General features: G+C 36.0%; 2 protein-coding genes, 1 long non-coding RNA gene, 1 other non-coding gene and 1 pseudogene across 5 annotated transcripts; 3 read left to right on the top strand and 2 right to left on the bottom strand.

Annotated features, from left to right (window-relative positions):
* The first annotated feature begins 636 nt into the window (after nt 1-636).
* On the top strand, nt 637-3,015 carry LOC147532690 (exocyst complex component EXO70B1 pseudogene; annotated as a pseudogene). Its single transcript, XR_015227913.1, has one exon. The product of XR_015227913.1 is annotated as an exocyst complex component EXO70B1 pseudogene (transcript).
* A 4,287-nt stretch (nt 3,016-7,302) lies between these two features.
* Nucleotides 7,303-11,591, top strand: SOX (sulfite oxidase). The gene is made up of 12 exons (XM_086645772.1): nt 7,303-7,574; nt 8,462-8,577; nt 8,674-8,736; nt 8,966-9,002; nt 9,077-9,158; nt 9,416-9,534; nt 9,647-9,742; nt 9,937-10,047; nt 10,126-10,227; nt 10,774-10,821; nt 10,920-11,135; nt 11,244-11,591. Exons 1-12 carry the CDS (start codon nt 7,500-7,502, stop codon nt 11,352-11,354), a joined length of 1,176 nt encoding a protein of 391 aa, XP_086501898.1. The 5' UTR covers nt 7,303-7,499; the 3' UTR covers nt 11,355-11,591.
* A 409-nt stretch (nt 11,592-12,000) lies between these two features.
* TRNAD-GUC (transfer RNA aspartic acid (anticodon GUC)) lies at nt 12,001-12,072 on the bottom strand. Its single transcript has one exon. It is a non-coding gene; the product is annotated as a tRNA-Asp (tRNA).
* Nucleotides 12,073-13,302: 1,230 nt separating this feature from the next.
* LOC147532687 (elongation factor 1-delta 2-like) lies at nt 13,303-15,547 on the bottom strand. Its single transcript, XM_086645771.1, has 8 exons — nt 15,367-15,547; nt 15,004-15,091; nt 14,792-14,908; nt 14,612-14,705; nt 14,247-14,364; nt 14,021-14,134; nt 13,766-13,927; nt 13,303-13,501 (listed from the first exon to the last, which is right to left on the bottom strand). Coding segments are annotated over exons 2-8 (693 nt in total). The 5' UTR covers nt 15,090-15,091; nt 15,367-15,547; the 3' UTR covers nt 13,303-13,499.
* Nucleotides 15,548-17,347: 1,800 nt separating this feature from the next.
* On the top strand, nt 17,348-20,323 carry LOC147532686 (uncharacterized). The gene is made up of 3 exons (XR_015227270.1): nt 17,348-17,520; nt 19,151-19,768; nt 19,851-20,323. It is a non-coding gene; the product is annotated as an uncharacterized LOC147532686 (long non-coding RNA).
* The last annotated feature ends 1,455 nt before the right edge of the window (nt 20,324-21,778 follow it).

Genomic DNA, 21,778 nt, shown 5'->3' with positions numbered 1-21,778 from the left:
CTCTAGTTCATGATGAAGACACATCTAAATCCAAAAATAGTTAATTTTACTAATCCTAAAATGGGTATTTTGTATTATCTGTTTTGTATTTTGATGATTCGAGAGTTTCAGATTCTTGAAACCAAAGAAGAAGATTAAAAAAAGGCAGAGAGAACAAAGTCTATGACAAAATGAAATCTTTTTTATATATGGAAGTGCATAAGTGAGAGAAGAAGAAAGGGAGACAGACACAGAGAGAGAAAAGAAGAGTGAAGATGAGAGAGAAAAAAGTGTTGGCGGAGATGATGGAGGTGCTACCAGAATTAGTGGTGGTCGCCCGAGTTGATTGTTGTAGCAGAAGAGGGAAGAAGTTTGAAAAATATAAGGATTTAAGTGTTCGAAAGAAACAAAAAGTTCAAAATTTTTTTTGTTTCCACCCAAAATTTTGTACCCCGAGTAATTTCTTTATTTTCTCGAATCACCCACAAATTAATCGTGAACTATTAAACTTTCCACTCTTTGAGGCGTTGATTTCATCCGGTAAAACCGAGAGCCAAGTCAATCTAGTGGCGCCAACAGTAATACTCAAGGGCGCTTATAAAACCAAGCTGAGCGCAATACGCACCCTATAAGTTCCAATTGTCAGTCTGTCTTCTTGACTAAAATATCGGAACGGAAAGTTATTAATAAGCCGGCAAATATCCTCAGTACGTTTTATTCATTCGTTCCAACTTCTAGTACTCTTTTACTTTCTCTCTCTACTGTTCATCGCATTGGTAACTAAAAACCCTAATTTTATCAAACAACACTTGAAAGAACAAGAAGAAGAAAAAAAATGGCTGAAAAGATCGGTGGAGATGAAAGATTAATGGCAGCAGCACAACAAATCGTGAAAAGTTTAGGAACTTCGAGTAATAATTGTAAGGAAGATATGATCATGATATTATCTAGTTTCGATAATCGTCTTTCTACTATTTCAGATTTACTTTCTACTGGTGTTGATAGTAATAGAGAGATTAAAGAACAGTTTGAAGTAGCTGAACAGATCGTTCTTAGATGGGATTCGAATTCAGGTGATCATCATAGAGTTCATCAGTCTTTGCCTTGGGAAGAATCACCTGATGAAGCTGATGAGTATTTATCAGCTGTTGATGAAATCATCAGAGTAACTGGAGATCTGACTTTGAATTCATCATCAGATGGTGGAGAAATCATTGAACGAGCTGAAAGTGTTTTGCAGATAGCTATGTCTAGATTGGAAGATGAATTTCGTCATATTTTGATTAGAAATACTGTTCCTCTTGATGCTAATAAACTTAAAGGATCAATTAGAAGAGGTTCGATTTCTTTAACTTCAAATGATGGAGAAATTGAAGATCTTGATGGATCTGTTGAAGATGATCATGAGAGTTTTTCTGAAGAAAGAGAAAGAGAAAGAGAAAGAGAAAGAGGTGATTTGAATGAAGATCAATTTGTTGATTTGATCCAACCAGATGCTATTTCTGATCTTAAAGAAATAGCAGAAAGGATGATCAGATCTAGTTATGAAAAAGAATGTTGTCAAGTTTACTCTAGTGTTCGTCGTGATGTTCTAAATGAATGTTTATTAATTCTAGGTCTTGAGAAATTAAGTATTGATGAAGTTCAGAAAATTGATTGGCAATCTCTAGATGACAAAATGAAAAAGTGGATTCAAGGAATCACAATTGTAATTAGGGTTCTTTTATCTGGTGAGAAACGAATTTGTGATCAAATTTTTGAAGGTTCAGATCTAATTAGAGAAATTTGCTTTACTGAAACAACAAAAGGATGTATGAATCAATTACTAACTTTTGCTGAAGCAATTGCCATAGCAAAAAGATCATCAGAAAAGTTATTTCGAATTCTGGACATGTATGATGCCCTAGCTGAAGTTATTCCAGATCTTGAAGAACTATTTTCAGATGAATCAGGTGAAATTGTTTATACTGAAGCTCAAGAAACACTTGAAAGATTGGGGAAAGCAGCTAAAGGAACTTTCATGGAGTTTGAAAATGCAGTTCAGAACGAAACTTCAAAGAAACCAACTCTTGGTGGTGAGATTCATCCCTTAACTCGTTACGTTATGAATTATATTAAACTGCTAGTAGATTATAGTGAAACACTGAATTTACTCTTAGAAACCGATAAAAACGAACTACAACTAGGAGATGATGATACCCATACAGAAAACTTGAATTTAGGTAACCTCTCCCCAGTGGGTAGTCGATTACAGATTTTGATTTCATCTTTAGAGTCGAATTTGGAAGAAAAATCGAAACTTTATGAAGATGGAGGAATGAAATACATATTCTTGATGAATAATATACTATATATTGTTCAGAAAGTGAAAGACTCTGATCTTGGAAATCTTTTGGGTGATCCATGGATTCGAAAACGTCGAGGTCAAGTTCGTCAATACGCGACTAGTTATCTAAGAGCTTCTTGGAGTAGAGTCCTATCTTTTCTAAAAGATGAAGGAATTGGAGGTGGTGGAAGATCAAGTGGTGTTTCGAAAGTTATATTAAAGGAAAGATTTAAGAGTTTTAATGCGAGTTTTGAAGAGATTTATAGAAACCAAACAGCTTGGAAAGTTACCGATCCTCAACTTAGGGAAGAACTTAGAATATCTATATCAGAGAAAGTTCTTCCAGCTTATCGTTCTTTCGTGGGGAGGTTTGCTAATCATTTAGAAAGTGGAAGAAGTGCTGGTAAATATATTAAGTACACACCTGATGATTTAGAGAACTGTTTACCGGATTTATTCGAAGGAACACCTGGAGTTCTTAATCCTCTAAGACGAAAATTGAGTGTGTAATATGGGTAAGATCTCTGTTCAGTGTCTTGTTGCTTCTAAGTTATTCAGATGATGAACAAGTGAATAATATTTTAATTATTTGTTAAGTATTGTTCTTCATCTGTTAATGTTATTGAGTACTTGGTTGTTTATATGATGTATTAATCCATGTACATGTTTTATAGATCGTTACCTGAATTTAAACCTTGTTTTTTTTGCAATATCTGTTGACGGAGTTCAGAAAATTCCTCGGCTGTTATGATTTATCGACTGCTAGAAGTTTTGTTTTTGGTACCTCGACTGTATATATGTGCTTTGTGTATGTAATTTTGTACTTTTCTTTGACAACGTTAAGCTTCGAAGCCTGGTCACACAACTAAAGTGAGATTCACCATAACTTTTATCTTTTAGTGTCGAACTTTGTTAAGATTGGTGTAACCCTTAGGGCCATGCTTGATGCGCGGGGATGTAAAGCAGTCCATATGGTATAATGGTGTTTGATGCAACGTAATTAGCCAGGAATCACATTTGACGGATGCTATTCATCCTCGCGGAGGAACTGTAATGAGCCAGGAATCACATTTGAGGGATGCTATTCATCCTCATGGAGGAACTCCAAATCCCGAGGTGAGTAGGTTTTCGATTCCCTTTTATTTGGAATCGTCAACTAAATAATCTGAAGACAAAATTAATCTCTGGAAATCTTATTTGTGACAATAAAGTAGTCACGATTACCATGTGATACGAAATTGTTATTCTCAGTAACTGCATTTTTCTCCCTGGTGGCAAATATGTGGCCTAATTGTGTAAGTTCGTGGAAGCTACCCTTGTTTTTTCAGTCGAAAAGCCCACTTTTGTCAAAAAGTTGAACGATTTTTTCTTTGGTGCAATTTATTAGAGGGTAAGCAGTAAGCAATAATGATAGAGCAAGCCACGAAAAAGAGTTCTGGTTTTCGTTTAACAGTGGCTTAAGGTTTATATCACTGATGATAAATGTTTGAGAACTCGTACTATCACGTAGAGTGTAATTAATTGCCCAAAACACTAGAAGCTATGCGAACTTTAGATGTTGAAAAAGCTCTCGCATTATTGAAAGAAAGAGATCTATACGAAAAGAAAACATTGTTCACGTCTGAAGATCTTACCACTACATTATCGTCTATGGTTTGATCCTTGAAACCCCAGGCTTGCTGATGCACCCGAAAAGGTTGCACACCCAAGCGGAGGTATCAAATAGTAATCCGGCAAAGCCGGGATCGATCCAAGGATAGGAAGGTAGCTTGGATACCGAAGGGTCTTATCCCTCGGTCTAGATATTAAAAGCTAACTTAGACAAAAACGGAAAAGAAACAAGATAACATGGGGGGGTTTTGATGATTGATTGAGAAACAAAAGAATAAAGCAAATAAACTAACTAATAATCAAAAGTAAACGGGTGAGAGAGATTCGAGAGAAGAGTCGGAGGAACAAGAGTCGGGAGACGGTAAAAGTTGATTCGGACAAAAGTTAATTGAGACGGATACTTCGATCCACAAGATCGACTATGATAAATACTATGTATCTATTCGCATGAAAATATAACTAACTTCACCCACATTGACAATCCTAAGCATCATGTGTCTAACTAAGCATAACCGATCAAACGTCACTAAGCATCGACTATCAAACTTACACACATTATCTAATGAATTGAAAATGAACAAGTATGACACTAATAAGTATAATACGTCAAACTAAGTATAACCGATCAAACGTCACTAAGTATCGATTATCAAACTAAGTACGCATTATCAAACTTTGTGTCAATGGACGATTACGGTCTAGGCTTCTAGTTTATACAACTAGACGAAGTTAATTAAACTCACATGTAAACAAATAATAAGTCAATCATCACATTCAAATCATACTTCAAGAGTTTCCGAATACGAGAGTTCATGTATCGAAATCCGGGAATCTATAATGATAAACCTACAACTACGTATTGTCCGATGTAATGTGTCAAATACAATCAATGTTCGACTCCTAAAGTGATGTCTATAAGTACTACGTATATCCGGAGATCATACTTAGTCAAACAAACGTCCTAAATCGGTTAATGCCGAGTCGTCGAAAGTGTCGTTTAGTCGCCTAACTATGTGAAGTGCATGACAAGACACATGAAATTATGACTTAGACTACTATCGATATCGAATACTTCGTTTCATCTATTAACTATGCGAAGTGCTTGAAAAGACACATGAAAATACGATCGAAACGATAATCGAATCAAATGAACATCAACTCATAATCAAAACATCAAATCATATTAAACATAATCACGAATTTATCACATTTCATCTCATATAATCGACACACTTGATTTAGCTAACATGGTTAGTGAGTGATAAATGAAAAGAAGATGATGAGAAATCCCCCTTTTTCGATGTCGTTCGAGGCTAGGTTTGTCGAGAAAAATGAGTCTCTAAGTGTAGTCGATCTCCCCGTAGCAATTTCCTGGATTTCCCTTTAATAGTGAACTTTGGGTGTCCCCGAGTAAAAAATCAGATTTCCCCATAGCACCCATCATCATCTTCTCCATTTCAAGAACATCCACCATTAAAGTTTCACCAAGCTTTCTCTCTCTAAAGATTTTTCACCCAAAATCAAATCAAACTACATGGGAAGATAGATCAAGACATGGGGAGTAAAAGCCCTATGGTTTTGAGTCAAGAAAGTTGCCGGAAAAACACGAAAAATCCGGTCAAGGATGGTGGAATCCCGGCCAAGAAAAGTGGAGTTTCCGGCCAAATCAAGCACATCCGAGCTTCCCCAAGCTAGATCGCGGTTGTCCCTTGCTATTGAGTGCATCCCGTGCACATATTGAGCAGCCCGAGCTGCCATTAATGGCTATTTCGTGCAGCTCCAATGGAGCTCGGGCTGCTGTCCCGTGTACTCTTGTGCACGAGCCGGCCAAGCTTTGGTCGGCCAAAGCTTGGCCGGCACCTCCTCTCTCTTTCCCTCTTCAAAACCCTCAAACACAAACAACTTGGAGCCCTCCTTAGAAAACCCTAAACTTTCCTCTCTCCCCCTTCTTGGTTGTTGAATGATGATAGAAGAAGATGAATAGTGTATTTGACTCAAACCCTAGACTTAGTCAACCTTGACTTTGACTCAAACTTGAGTCCATTGGGTGCCTCCAAATCTCTTCCTTCTTTCATCTTCTTTGGGCTTGGGTTTTAGACTTGGGTTTTAATCTTCACTTGGAAATCAAGAGGGTGCCTTCATAGCATCTTTGTTTTAAGACCGAACCTCGACTTCTTTCTTTCACAACTTCCCCGTCCGAACTCGGAATTGACTTCCGTTTTCACCGTTGGACTCGTCTTTGACTCCTCTTCTCATTTGATTTGTTTGAAGTCTTTTTCTCTCGTTTTGGGTACATGAAATGATAGTGATAATTCGCTCCCTTTATTCCGAATTAAGTTCTTTATTCCAAATATGGTACCTAAACAAGAAAAACACATAAAATGTTATTGATAACACTCGAAAAGGACTAATTAGTCTATGTTAGGCTCCTTAAATGTGACATTTTCGTGTCACATCACTTGCGCCCTATTTCGAAAAGGGCAGGCTGAAAATGTTATACTGTTGTGCCCCATTGGTATTTTGGTTATTAGTGATATTGTACTATTTGGAATTTTGGGCCTCATGGTATCATATAGAACCTTCACTAGGAAATGGTGTTTGTTCTCTTACAAAGAGAGAATCCATTTCTCTTCATGTATCCACGCTAGATTGATTTACAACACAATCTCCTACGACTACATACAGTATAATACAATAAGAACGTGTCATAGGATTGTGCTTATCACATTTCATGTTAAGAGTGAGAACATCTACTTCACTTTAGATTTCAAGACTTCAAAGCGAGTCATTAGAACATCCCTCCTCTGTTCCGTCCCATTTGAGATTGATTTACAACAAAAATGACGAACTTTAAAAGAGAGATCAAAATTTTAACTGTTATCAATATTGTCAGACAACCAGACCTAAGCCCCGACATATAGACGGTTTTGATTTTAGGAGCTCACTCTAAAAGAATCCATGTTTACTAAGCTTAAGTCCACACTTATAGTTCATACTTCTAAGGCTTTCTTAAGCGATGTCATATAGTCCAAGGAGTTTAATCCGTAGTATGTCATCTCATATAAGAGGTCTGTATGTAAAACAGATAAACGTATATGGAGTAATTGGTTTTCATTTTTCGTGTACACCGTTCACATCTCAATAGGCTAATAAAACTGCACTATACATAAGTCTTACGGTCAATTTCATTGTCTAAATCTCATTCGACTGACTCATCCAAATCGAATAGACTTAAAAGCCAATCTAAATTAGTAATTCAAATAGTCAGACATCACTAATCAGATAAATACAAACCTTCTAAAATGTGAGCACATGTTACTTGCCAAAAGAAACCACCACTAGCTTCATGCACCATATATTTTTCCTATATTATAAGTAACAAAATTACACCAGATTTCAGTGATATCTATGTGCCTAAAAAAAAAGTTGAGGTCTTGAAGGACAAATGCCAAATCCTATTTAATGGTGTAATAAGCAGATTCACCTCCTAAACTTCATCCTCTCTCTCTCTCTCTCTCTCTAAACTCTCACTCACTTTCTCTCTCTATCTCTGTGTTGTGGGGGGAAGGAAAGGAAAGTAAAGATGCCAGGACTAACTGCACCTTCAGATTATACACAAGAACCTTCCCGTCATCCATGCTTGCGGATCAACTCCGAGGTAACAAACCAATCATCTTTTCTCCTTTTTTCTTTCATCTTGTTTTGATTTTGAAAAGCTATGATTTCAGATTAGAAGATGTTTGGCGTTTTTTTAGCGTTTAAAACCGTTTCAATCATCATCATCAAATATCATGTATTTCTTTCCTTATCCAAAAAGTTCATCTTCTGATCTACAAAACTTCAAGAAATTTTGTTTATCATGGAAATGAAACAATTTGTTCGATTGGTTTTAGTTCTATATAAATTAAAAATTCCCAAATCAGGAAAGACCTTTCTTCGGTTTCTGATCTAAAAAATTGTTTCTCTTTTTATTCTAATTGCTAGTTTACTTCTAGAGATGAAAAGAGTTACTGAACTGTGTGAATTGGATGGAGGGAGGGTATTTTCTACCTTTAGAATGAATGCTATATATATATATATATATATATATATATATATATATATATATATATATCAAGACTCAAGATTGGTTCGAAATCAGTTCAACTTTTACACATACTCTAAATTCGAGGTGTGTAAGCTCTTCGTCTTAACTTATATATAAGTGGTGTAACATTGGTGCTATTATGCTAAGGTGTAAGTTGGTTTTCCGGTCTAAGACATGGGTTAAATTCTGACTACTTAACCGTATCACTTGAGAAAATCTATATTTGTGATACTATCAGTTTGAGTTCAAAATCCTGCTCGAATTCCCACACTGGGAATGGGCACTCCAGGAACCAATAATATAATGTCTAGGTCTTCTCCACTCGTTGCCCATTTGGTTTGAGTTGGATGACCACAAACTTAAATATGAACACGCCTATTTTCTACTTAAAGACACACCTCGCATTTGAATACGACATCTCGTTTAACTTCTTACTTTTTTGCTTGTGGTTGAGTCAGAAACCTTTCAATGCCGAGCCACCACGTACGGCTTTGATTTCCTCATATGTGACTCCAGTGGATTTCTTCTACAAGAGAAATCATGGACCAATTCCTATACTTGATAACATTGAAAGGTTTGAGTCTTTGTCTTGGCTATATTTAAACGTCTTCTAAGACTTAGAGGTTGCACAAGTGAAGACTTTATTGACCCATAATCCTTTTTGGAGCAGCTACCTTGTTTCTATTCGTGGTTTGGTGGAGAACCCAAGGGAGCTATCCATGGCTGATATCAGGTGAGTGATTTCTGATAAGATAATTTAGCTCATTATCCACTAGAGAGTCTTTTCAAGAGTTTATCTGGTCATTATTAGAAACTACAATCTCTTCCTCTTTCTTCTATTATAAAATCTCTTCAACAACTACAAGTGATACCGAGATTTTTAACAATATGAAATGAGTATTTAAATCTATTGATTTCTTTACTGACATACTTGAACAAACAATGTACTGCCTTGCATACAGATCACTCCCAAAATATGAAATTGCTGCGACTTTGCAGGTAAGCTGGATTCATATCCAGTCAAGTCTATCAATGACCTTGAACTCTTCAATCTGAGTACTTTAATCATATAGTGTGCAGGAAATAGAAGGACTGCGATGAGTCAAACAAAGAAAGTGAGAGGTGTCGGCTGGGATGTTTCAGCTATCGGTAATGGTAAGCTTCTTCTTGTTGATAGGCTACATAGTTTTGTATTTCAATATTTCTTGACTTAGTGTGCATGATTTTTTATCGTAAGGGATTATCTTCACCCTGACAACATACACGAGGATAATCATTTCACTTGGAAGCCACCTAAAGTTGTACAGATTGTTTAATAAATTAGTCCAACGTCTTTGAATTTGAAAATCTGGTTTGAAAGCATTCTTCTTTCTATCTTTTTTAGTGCTGATCTTACTGGCCATCCATTTCAGCTGTTTGGGGTGGGGCAAAATTATCAGATGTCCTTGAACTTGTTGGGGTACCTAATTCGACAACCACCACCTCTTCTGGAGGAAAGCATGTCGAGTTTGTCAGTATTGATAAGTGTAAGGTGAGTCCTGTGGTTTTGCAAATTTGATTTTATAAATTGTGTCGAATATCCTTATTGATCTACTAAGGAATTAATTTTTATAGAATTTTTGTCTGCTTTCGGGTGTTCGTAGGAGGAAAATGGGGGTCCTTATAAGGCATCTATTCCATTAAATCAAGCATCAAATCCAGAGGCTGACGTGTTACTTGCATACGAGATGAATGGAGAAGTAAGAGACACGTCTTTGTGGAGTTTGACTATTAATGTGATATTTGTCAACTTGAATTCCGGATGTAGTTAAATTTCCTCAGATTTAATTTTACATCAGTTCCTCTAACAATATCTTTTTCAGTATCTAAAAAAAATCACTAAATTTTCCTAGAGCCGTTCTAATTGAAGTTGCTACCTTTTTTCGTGCTAAAGACTCTCAACAGGGATCATGGGTATCCACTGCGTGTGGTTGTTCCTGGTGTTATTGGTGCTCGCTCTGTTAAATGGCTGGATTCTATCAACATAATTGCTGAAGAATGTCAGGTTGTAGACAGAGACACTCTACCTTTCTTTTCCCATTTACTCGAACTAATGAGTTTGAGTTTACATTGTTATGGGCAGGGCTTTTTTATGCAAAAGGACTACAAGATGTTTCCTCCTTCAGTTAATTGGGACAACATTGATTGGTCTACAAGGAGGCCACAAATGGATTTCCCTGTTCAGGTAGATATACTTTATCTTTCGCATGAGTTAGTAGATGACTGTAGAAACCTGAATCAGCAGGGGCAGAAAAACGGCGACGTAGTCTATTAAGCGGAATGTTTTATCGAACTTACCAAGACACCTTAATAGAGTTCTCCAAGGGAAGAAGAATCCATTTCCTAAGATTCAAAAGGCAATTGGATTAGTCGTCAGGAGTAGAAGTCATGCTAGACTGCCTAAGCACCTAGGGCGGGCCAACCTTCCGTCAGCCGACTAATCTACTCTACTACAGGGTTACGTTACTTGTAGCTTCTACCATGACCCTTCTTTTTAAGAAATGCTTCTTTCCCCTAGGGTGTGCTCAGAGTTTGACTAGGAAGCTGATGTAGCATCTTCTCGGCTACATACTTTTATTGACTACTTTTTGAAATATCAATTACTTAGAATCAAAGATACATATTGCTCCACTGATGTGTTGGGTATGACTTTGAGTAAAACTCTAAGTGATTGTAGTACTTCCCCTTCCTTTTTCTCGACTAACATGCCAAAGTTGTGCTGGATTTACAGAGTGCTATTTGTTCCCTGGAGGATGTGGCCGTGGTGAACGGACGAAGAGTGAGCAACCTCTAAATATTTTATGTCATTCCAGGTATTAGTGCTGCATTTTAGGTTTCTGAAATATTCCTAAACATGAAACATGATTTCTGTTCCAGGTAACAATTAGTGGTTATGCCGTTTCTGGAGGTGGGCGTGGAATCGAGAGGGTAGATGTATCCGTTGATGGTGGAAAAACATGGCTAGAAGCTACAAAATACCAGAAGCCCGGTGTTCCTTACATTTCAGATGATATAAGCAGTGACAAATGGGCATGGGTGTTTTTTACGGCCGAGGCAGAAATCCCCAAGAACGCCCAGATAATTGCAAAAGCGGTATGTGTCACTTTGTTTTTCGCTTTTCTTGTACATCTGCTTTGACTTTTAACTCTAGTTAAAAGTTCGGTTAGGGTTTTGATTTTGTTTTCCTGACTTGAGTTTCAGGTTGATAATGCTGCAAATGTGCAACCTGAGAATGTGGAAGTTATCTGGAATTTGAGAGGAATACTTAATACTTCTTGGCATCGAGTTAATGTTCAGCATTCTAACCTCTAATCAGACGCCCAAAATTATCAATCTGAAGTAATTACCTTTAATACTACGAACACGTCGGATCATTAAATGAAAGTTCTCCTGGGGTAGTCAAAACTCGACATTCGATGTTTTAATAAGGAGTTTGATGTTGCCTTTCACTTGTTTTTGTGTAAATGTGGGTTGCCTGCCCTTTGCTTCAGACTGCAGAATTTAAGAGAACTACGATAATAATGGCATTTTTAAACTTTCAGTTGTGCATGTTAATGGCTTAATGTTATTACTAGAATGTGATGTCAGTATAGTCCTCTTATAAACGGTATCATTTATTAGCCTTTTTTCCTTGTTTTTTAAAGCATTCCTACCTCATAGACTTCACAAATAATAGAGGCAACTCCTAAATAAGAACAAGAGAAATAAACATCTCACTTTCGCTGCTCTCAAGCCAAACAGAATTGATAGAGGATGGCCGTGTGCCATGCCACATGGCTACGAATAAAATGGCAGGCTGTTACTGGACTTGGTTACCTCTACTGATGTATATATGCACAGGAATATGTAGATTTGGATGCTCGGAAAGCTTGTCGGCAGGAGCTTAAGCACGAAGCTTCCCAACCATAATTTAACCGGCAGCACTGGAAATACTAAAAAAGTGAACAGAAAAAGGAAACGCCGCTGCCGGGGATCGAACCCGGGTCACCCGCGTGACAGGCGGGAATACTTACCACTATACTACAACGACTTTTTGTGATATTGTATAACACATTTTGTTAGTTTATAAAAGTTTTGCACCAAACCACTTCAACATTCCGTAGACTTGGGCTTCTTTCATGTTCGATAATTGTTTAACCTGCTCTTATACAACCCTATGCAAATCCATTTTGAGCCAAGTGCAAAGTGTGTGAATTTGTGCACATCTTACACGTATAAAATACTCTGCATTTCTGCAACCCCTTGCGAACTTTACTAGAGAGTTAAAACCTAAAACAATTGTCGGATATTTTTCGTAAGGAAAATAAAAAGAACTTAACTTTTCCTACATCATAATGTTGTCATGGACCATCAAATGACTTAGTCGCTCATGCATACATCACCGTATGCTTGGACATGCATCTTACCTACTCGTTCATTTATACATCATTATATTCGTGGCTATGCACCCTAGACCTACTAGCCCATGCGTACATCACTGTATTTTTGAAAATGCATTGCAAGACTGAAGTAGGATAACAGAAAAAGCAATTGACCATGTTCGAACATAATCTTGCCTAAAGCTTCAGTACAAATCATTTAACATACCTCGAACATGGGCATAATCTTGTCGCAAGACATTGTACAAAACATTACTGACGGTAACGTAATCTTTCAATGAGACACCGTAATCTTTCAATGAGACACAATGTTTAGCATTCGACGTAGCTAGTATGTTGTCTTACCCAAAGACATCGTAGCATTCAACCCTACAAACTACTAGTAAATAGACTAGCATGGAGACACTTTACAAATCTTTCGACCCAAGAAGAGCATGCTGTTACTGCCCTAGAGAAACTGTATGAACTATGAAGCGATAGACCAGCTTGTACATAGTATTGCCTCAGACCATTGTCACCCTAAGACACATAATGCAGTAGGCCTAGATACGGCAAAGGCTTATTGAGGCACCATACCAAACAACTGAACCTGCTCAAATACAGTCTTCCTTGTGATAGCTCGACCATTAAAAGCACTCAGACCCAGCTTAGTCAGACTGCTAAAACACCTTATATGCAATCTGGGCCATTAACAGCACTGGAACCGAGTACGACTAATAAACTTTTACAATCATCCAAGTAGATTGAAATGCACCATTCATGAGAGATTTATCATCTACAAAATGCAAATTCTTCAGTTTCTTATGTATGCATCAGATTAAGGAGGTCCAGTACAAGGGTACTGAACTTGAATCAAAATGAGACGAGGCCGAAAAAAAATATTAGCGAAACTCAGATGATCTATAAAAGTAGATGGGCCAGTTTACTGAACTTAAAGTGCAACTCTAAATCAAAACATAACAATAAAGAAAAACCCAAAATCTCTCTTACGACGAAAAACATAAAATTTCTCATCATGAACCACTAAATCAAATTCCAGACTCCACTAGACAGCTTCATTTCCTTCGGTCCCAATGAACTCTGAAACAAATAGAGAACGTTATAGTGAGTCAGATAATTCAGAAGTCAATATATATAGGAAACCACAACAGTACAAAACAGCAATCTGTCTGGCGGTGGCTGATTTCAGCCCTACCCGACAGACCATGTCAAAATGTAAGGGCTGAACATGTATTAGACAAGCCACCCATTTATATACATATGGTGACAGCAAGTGACTGTGCTGCAAGTCATCATAAGTATAACAAACCAAATATTGTTGAATGCTAATAAATTTGTACTCACAGATTTTGTTGAATGCGACAATGTCACAACTCTGAATGTACTCGTTCGCTGGTTCAACAGTGAGAGTTTCTTCAATAAGGCTATCAACGGACACCAAGTCATCAACAATGGTCAACATAATCTGCAACTTCTTGATACCATATCCAACTGCTACAAGCTTGGCTGTAATTTCCATAAACACAAGTTATTAGAGCAGACCATATTATAAAATATTAGCAAGTGATTGAAAATTCACGCTCAAGTAAAAACACTTACAGGCTCCCCACAACAATCCTTCCATCTGAATACTTCTCACGGTTTCTTCAAGCTTCTTCATGTCAGTCTCATCGTCCCATGGCTTCACATCCAACAAAACTGAGGACTTTCCAGCTATAGAAAAAGATAATAGCCCAACTTAGTACAACTTAGGCAACTTAAGCAAAACATCAATTTTACTTATAATCTACTTTATATATGTTCCAACTAAAATTAGCGTACTCACACTCTTTCTTTTTCCCAGAAGCCTTGACAGCTGCTGCACGTTCTTCCGAAGCTTTCTTTTCCTCTTCTGTCTCCTCTCCAAAAAGATCAACATCATCATCGTCGTCATCATCAGCTGCCTGCAATGAGCAGAATTTATGTTCATATTCTTGTCAATTTCATTACATCTTAATCAAGTATGCTAAAAAAGCACATTGAGATATTGGTTCCTCATACCCATGTTTTCAACTAAACTAATATCGGGAATAGAATCGATAATTTGACTGAATCAATACACTCAAATTCTATTATTAACACATTGATATGGTAAACACAGACTATCCCAGAAAATAACCTTAACTACGGCAGATTCGAAACACAAATTACCTTTGTGTCAGCAACAGGTGGAGTGGCAACAGATTCTTCAGTAATAGGAGCAAATCCTTCAACTTTGACACCGTTTCCATCTCCAGAAACGCCGCTACACGAAAAAGTAAAAGAAACTTAGGATGATATCAACAAAAAAAACCACAACATAAGGGAAGTTGATTATGAGTAAATCATTACCTAATCTTCAAAAGTGCATCAATGTGGTTGAACCACCTAGAAACGTTAACGAATTGGGATGATGGAGCTCCTGAAAGAGCTGCATACACGGTAATATCATCCGTTGAAGCTTGGTACCTGAAATTGACAACCGAAAACACACAATACATGAACAATTTGATATAGAAACTGAAGAAATTTTAGGGCAAAAAAAAAAACTAGAAAAAACTTACCCAGTAATGTAACTTCGGGTAAGGAGATGTTTGTCAAGTTTCTCAAGACCAGACTTAGATCCAACATTAGCGAATGCAACTGCCATTGCTATATCAAAGAAACAAGTAACATATAAAAAAGGAAACGTAAATCAATCACACTCCAATAATGATAATACTTTGATGAACTAGGGCATACACAGTATTTTAATGTCTCAATCCACCATTACCATTCTAGATCGTTATAATTCAATCGATACAAGAAATAGGAAATTGTATTCCATAAATCAAATTGAAACATCTCTGAAATCATAGAAACAACATCTAACATATAGATCTATAAACAGATATACGAAGGATCGGAATCAACAAATTAAGGGTTACCTTTGATTGGATTCGCGAACTGTTCCGAGGATGTCTACTGTTTGGAGAGGACTGGAGGAGTGACTGAGAGGCTGAGACCGGAAATTAGGGTTAGGGTTTGCGTTAGAGGAGTGAAGTTATTCTTATACGAGGTAATTTTGTAGATGCATCCCTGGTTGTATGAATAATTGTACATAACCCCAGTTCTTTTTAAGTACTATTATACATCATCCATGGACTTGGTCAGCTCACGTTGACAGACTGAAAGTAATTGTTTTTGGAAACTGTTTGTATGATATAGGACTTTGTTTAATAACATGTTCAGTGAATATCTATATAATCTATATAATAAAACAGAAGGGAAATTGATGACTGGGACAAATATCTTTTTTAATAAAGGATATTGTCTAGAAGTCTTTCTCAAAATTTAAAATATAGTCCTTCGTAGAAATAAAGTTACCTATTTAAAAAGCAATAATTATTTCCTTCTTAGAAACAAAAATTCTAATTTAAGAAAAAAAAAATCTATATAATAAAACAGAAGGGAAATTCTAATTTAAGAAAAAAAGAAATCTATATAACTGGGACAAATATCTTTTTTAATTAAGGATATTGTCTAGAAGTCCTTATCAAAATTTAAAATATAGTCCTTCGTAGAAATAAAGTTACCTATTTAAAAAGCAATAATTATTTCCTTCTTAGAAACAAAAATTCTAATTTAAGAAAAAAAGAAACAAAATAAATTTCAAGGGTTTAAAAAAGAAATTAAAATCTCTCTCTCTCAATAAAATAATAACTAATTTAAGAGAAAATAAAAAAAATAATAACTAATAAAAATCTCCCTCTCTCAATAAAATATAACAATAAATTTCGTAGCATTTGATTGATACAAGTGTCCGTGCCCTAGGGCACGAGATATACCCTAGTTTGTTTAATTGCACGAATGTGTTTTTACTCTAAGAGCGTCTCCAATATAGAAAACTCTAAACTGATCTTAGTGTCGTAGTTATTTTTGCAAAGAAATAATTAGTTATTTATGAAAAAATAGAAGAATCGATTTCTATTGGTAGAAGTTCAAATATTGATGAGTTGGACAATTAGAGATATCTCAAGAGGACACTCTAGAAGAGCATCTCCAATGCAAAACTCACAAAAATCTTTATTCATCCGATGTGTCAAGTTCCAATTGAGATTCTCACTCCCAGGTGGCCTTAATAGAGATCCTCAATTTTTTTTTGTCTTCAATGCAAAACTCTAAACTTATCTTATTTACTTATGTGGCATAGTTATTTTTGTCAATAAATAATTAGTTATTTTAGAAAATATAGAAGACTCGATTTCTATTGGTTGAAAATCAAATATTGATGAGTTGGACAATTAGAGATATCTCAAGAGGACGCTAGAAATAGAGTGTCCTCTTGAGATATCTCTATTCCACCCTCGACACGTCATCTTAGAGATCCAAATAGAGTGTTGCATTGGAGAGGAGTTTTAAGAAAAAACTCTAAAAATCCTAAGTGGCACTCAGAATTTCTAAGATTGAGTGTTTCATTGAAGATGCTCGAAATAAGGTGTCCTCTTGAGATATCTCTATTCCACCCTCTACACGTCATCTTAGAGATCCAAATAAAGTGTTGCATCGGAGAGAGTTTTCAAACAAAAACTCTAAAAATCCTATGTGACATGCACTCAGAGTTTCTAAGATTAAGTGTTGCGTTAGAACATCTCTAATGCAAAACTCAAAAGAAATTCTAAAAATCCTACGTGTCGAGTTTTAAAATTCAATGTCTAATTGTTCTCTTTCCTATTTGGCGCGATTGAGATTCCATATTTGAAAGACTTCTCCAATGCAACCCTCTAAAACTCAAAAAATACTTACGTGACATTACTTTTCTTGTCATTTAAAAATAAAAAAAAATCCCAATAATTCAACCAATATATCCCGGCCAAAACCAATTCGGATCGAAATTTTCATTTTGGTCGAACAGTCGAACTAGTGTGTCCCCACCAAAACGAATTGGAGTGAAGTTTTGATTTTGGTCGACAATTTTGGAGGGAGACCATAATAAACTTGAACCAAATTCATTTAAAGATTTGTAGAAAGTGGAATACTAGGTTTTTTCAGAATTTTGCTTCTCTTTGAAGGTGTATATTAAGAAGAATTATCCATCCTAGGTAGAGGTGCTCAAAAGGCCGGGCCGGCCCGGGTTGGGCCCGGGACCGGCCCGTTCCGTACAGGCCCGGACCGGCCTGGCCCGTACGGAAAACGGGCCAGGTCAACCCGGGTTCTGTCCCGGGCCCGGGCTGGGCCTCTATTTTGGGCCCGACGGGCTAGGCCCGGCCCGGCCCGGGAAAACCCGGATTGAGCCCGGCAACTTTTTTTTCCCCTTTTTCTTTCTTTCTTTCTTTAAATATTTCTATTCCTCTTAATCATTTATATCCTATTTAGAAAATATAGCCTAATCATTTATATCCTATTTAGAAAATATAGCAAACTTAAGTTGGAGAAGAAATTTTTGGTAAGCTTTAAAAAATCTTATCTAAAAATAAATTTAGGTAAGTTGTTGAGTTAGAAAGAAATATTTATATTTATGTTAAGGATTCATATCCTTATGTAAGTTTAGAAAATCTTTTCCTTTTTAAGTTAGAGAATATAAAAAGAATATAAGTTTCATTAAACTATTTTTGTGTAAGTTTTAGAAAATCTTTTCTTTTCGAGTAAGAGAAGAAATTTTTAGTAAATACTATAAATTTTTTAAGTAAGTTCCATTTTGTTTTAATTTACTTTAGGTAAGTTCGATTTGTTTAGGTAAATAGTCATTACTTTAATACTACGTGATAAGTTGTATTTTCTTTTAAGTAAGTTCTATTACAAATAGTTTTATATTTGTAATATTACTTTTTAATTTAATTTTAGGATTAGTTAAGTTTTAATTGAGTTTCATATTAAAAATCAGGAAAAAAAAAAAACAGATTAGCCTGGTCAAACCCGGGTTTGGCCCGGCCCGGCCCGGATAGGCCTGGCCTGGGTCAAGTCACGGTCCCGGGCTGGGCCATAGGTTTAGGCAACCCGGGACCGGCCCGGCCCGGGACTATTCCAGCCCGGGTTGCTTGGGCCCGGCCCGCAACCCGGCCTGGACCGTTCTATAAAAGGCCGGGCCGGCCCGGCCCGGCCTTTTGAGCACCACTAATCCTAGGTAATATCTTCAATCTCCTGATTCTATAGATAGTTTTTTTTATATTTTTTGATCTTCATAGCCCCTGACTTTATAGATTATTTGTTATGAATAGTTCTTGATCTATCTAACATTTGATCATGCCATCAATTTGATGTTTTTCATCTCTTGAAATTCATCTTCATCAACCAAATAAGTATCTAAGTTATGCTAGTAACCTGTTTGAAAAAATTCCTAACCCAAATTGGTAACTATTTATCTTGAATTTGTCCTACTCTAATCATGTTAATCAACTAAATATATTTCATCACTGTTTTGTGCAAATAGATGTGTTATATCTCAGTAGTTGGTTCGGCTAAACAGGTTATAGTTTTCTCTTTTCCGGAACTACTAAAATGTGTTGATTATGATCGTAGTATGCACTTGACGTAAGTAATTTAGAAAATGTTTACAATCAGATCTTTAAATGAGTGTAAGGTTGTTCAGGTTAGGTTACGTTAATCTAACTACATCAGTATTCTTAATGATTAGAGATTATGCTATATTGATAATGTCAATTTATATATGATAACCAATGACCTATTATTTTCTTATTTGCCTGCATGTACATGTGCTATTGAATTCATTAGATTACAGTTTTATGGAGTCTCAACAATATGCTATGCACAACGAAAGGGTCATAGTTGATGATCTTCTTAAAATAGAGAGCCATAATGATTATTCAAATGAGTTCCCTCGATCACAGGTTGACTATTCTAGTCAATTTTTTTCGTTCAAACCAACTCAACACGTCACAACTCCAATTTAACCTCAATTTTTTTTTAAATCGAGTTGTTGCTCCATATCTTACCATGGTTGAACAGATGTATGGTAATGGAGGTTCTTTTCAAAGTCTTTTGAATGCTCCTAATCCTCCTCTTAATTCTCAAACTCATTCTGCTTCAAAAGGAGTCAAAAAAACGAACCAAACATCGAATCATCGTTGGACCGAGGAAGACATTGGGCTTACAAAGGCATATCTATATGTCACCATTGATGCAATCGTAGGAAAAGACCAAACTAGTCAATCAATGTGGGATCTTATTTTCAAAATCTGGAAGGATAAAATGGGAACATACGATGAGACCAGAAATGCCAAGGGCTTACAATGTCGTTGGGGAGCCATACAAGGAGCCGTCAACAAATTCCATGGGATATATGAATCACTTGACCGAGCTCCACAAAGTTGAACGACAATTTTAGATATGGTAACAATTGTTTATCTTTCTTTTCTCAATGTTGATTTTCTTATGTAAACTTTCTTATTTTGTTTGTTTCTTACACTTGTAGATCAAAAGTGCAATGCGTATATACCAAGAACTTGGAGACGGGAGAGTCGTTAAGTTCATACATTGTTGGGAGATAATGAAAGACATTCCGAAATGGTGTTCACAACAACTTACGAGGACTAATGGTTCGAAAAAGACAAAAATTGTTGCTGATAACCTGGTTAGTTCTCCCTCATCAACACCAAACACCATTACCTTGACTGGAGATGATCATATTGACTTGGAGGTACCCGCTAATGAAAGTAATGATGTTGAAGAGATCACTAGATCCACTGGACGAAAAGGAAGTAAAGATAAAAAAAAGGTGATTAGGTGAGCAAAAGGAAGTGATAAATGTGTTGAGTAACCTACAATACGCTATAGAAAATCAATTCGCTGTCAATCAACAAAATCAAGAGTCACAGGATATTTTACTAAAAAAGGATACAGAACTGAAAGAAAGATATCAACATTTTAAGGAAGAAACTCAAAGGCGCAATGAAGAAGCTCAAAGACTCAAGGAAAAACGAAATGAACAAGAAGAAAAGCGGAAACAAAAGGCAGAAAAGAAAAAAGAACAAGAACGCATTATGAACACGAATCTTAGCAAGCTTCAAACTATGCTAAGAAATGCTTTTGAAAAAATGCAAGTTCAAATATGGAAGGAATGGGAAGAAGAAGGCTTATTTGGTGATGCTTCCAAAATAACAAGCTAGAAGAAGACTTATTTAGTGCTAGTTAGTTTTTCAAGTTAAGTTGATTAGTTCATTGTTTCTTTACTTTTAGATTGTGTTAGAATGGATTGGTGTTTATGAATTTAACATTGTCTTAGAATGAATGAAATTACGCTTGGATGAATGAAAATTTGCGCAGATTATTGTCGGCCTTTGACATTTCTGTTGTTGTTGTTGTGCTCCATGGCATTATTTACCTGCCTAAGTGGTGATTGTGTTGTGATGGTAGCACCGGACTGTTGAGCCATTTGTGTTTGTTGTTGTTATTGTTGGTTGTTTAGAGAATGTTGTGACAGTAATCATGCTAGATCGACACCCCCAAGCATAAATAAACAATCCAGTTTTTTTTTAAGAAATCGACTACAATCTACGTTAATCGTTACAAGACATTGATACATTATGAAGATGTGATAAGCACGATAGCCGCCTAATTTAAACCATTAATGAAAGAGTCTTAAAACTCAATAACATGAAAGAGACCTAAAACTCAATAATATGAAAGAGGCTTAAAACCGGACAAATTTTATGACCTTCCTCTAAATGTACAATATGGATAGTTTTGGTGGATACTCGATAGTCTGTGCTTGTCACATTTTTGACTTATAAGTCTAGGTAGAAATGGTCTAAACAATTAATATGGATAAATTAGAAACTAAAGACGATCTATTAACAAAAACTCAAATCCCTTTCATCATCAAAAAAAAAAAAAGCTCAAATCTAAAGTCGTACTTCATCCAAGAATTAGATTTATTAGAATACAAACTCAACACTTACCTTAAAAATTTAGAGAGAAAAAGCCGACATTTCATAGGGATAATTCTAATTTATTTCAAGATAACTCATAAAGTAACCTTAAGGTACAACTAAAAGCCATTTACTTTCAACAAAAAAAAAACTAAAATCATTTACTACCAAGTTCCAACTCCCATTGAGCAAGTTTGACTACGACCTTCTTGGCTATTATAGGTATACATTTCATGCTATATTGCTTCTTTATGTGTTCAATCTTCTCACTTAAATTACATAATATTTTCATGTCAAGTTGAATTCATTGAGATCCACAAAAGTGAAGCTAAAGTTGTAGAGTGAAGTCATAAGATTGGCTGATTAGGTCTACAAAATGATTAGTTAATTGTATACTCTAACACGATTAGACATTCCAGTGTGAAAAATTATTGGTGCAATTTGACAAACAATTCTACATGTTCTGGACTAC

This window comes from Eschscholzia californica, unplaced genomic scaffold, assembly GCF_041429995.1.
Source record: "Eschscholzia californica isolate CP2 unplaced genomic scaffold, dmEscCali1.0.p SCAF_6, whole genome shotgun sequence".
Taxonomy (NCBI): Eukaryota; Viridiplantae; Streptophyta; class Magnoliopsida; order Ranunculales; family Papaveraceae; genus Eschscholzia; species Eschscholzia californica.
The sequence above is the reverse complement of the archived record's forward strand: the minus strand, read 5'-3'. Positions and strand labels throughout refer to the sequence as shown.

Coding starts and splice junctions, on each gene's coding strand:
- LOC147532687 (XM_086645771.1), bottom strand. CDS start 15,089: ATGGCAGTTGCATTCGCTAATGTTGGATCTAAGTCTGGTCTTGAGAAA. Junction 14,909..15,003: donor ACCCGAAGTTACATTACTGG/GTAAGTTTTTTC, acceptor TGTCAATTTCAG/GTACCAAGCTTCAACGGATG. Junction 14,365..14,611: donor CACCTGTTGCTGACACAAAG/GTAATTTGTGTT, acceptor TGCTCATTGCAG/GCAGCTGATGATGACGACGA.
- SOX (XM_086645772.1), top strand. CDS start 7,500: ATGCCAGGACTAACTGCACCTTCAGATTATACACAAGAACCTTCCCGT. Junction 7,575..8,461: donor GCTTGCGGATCAACTCCGAG/GTAACAAACCAA, acceptor TGGTTGAGTCAG/AAACCTTTCAATGCCGAGCC. Junction 9,743..9,936: donor CATACGAGATGAATGGAGAA/GTAAGAGACACG, acceptor TTCGTGCTAAAG/ACTCTCAACAGGGATCATGG.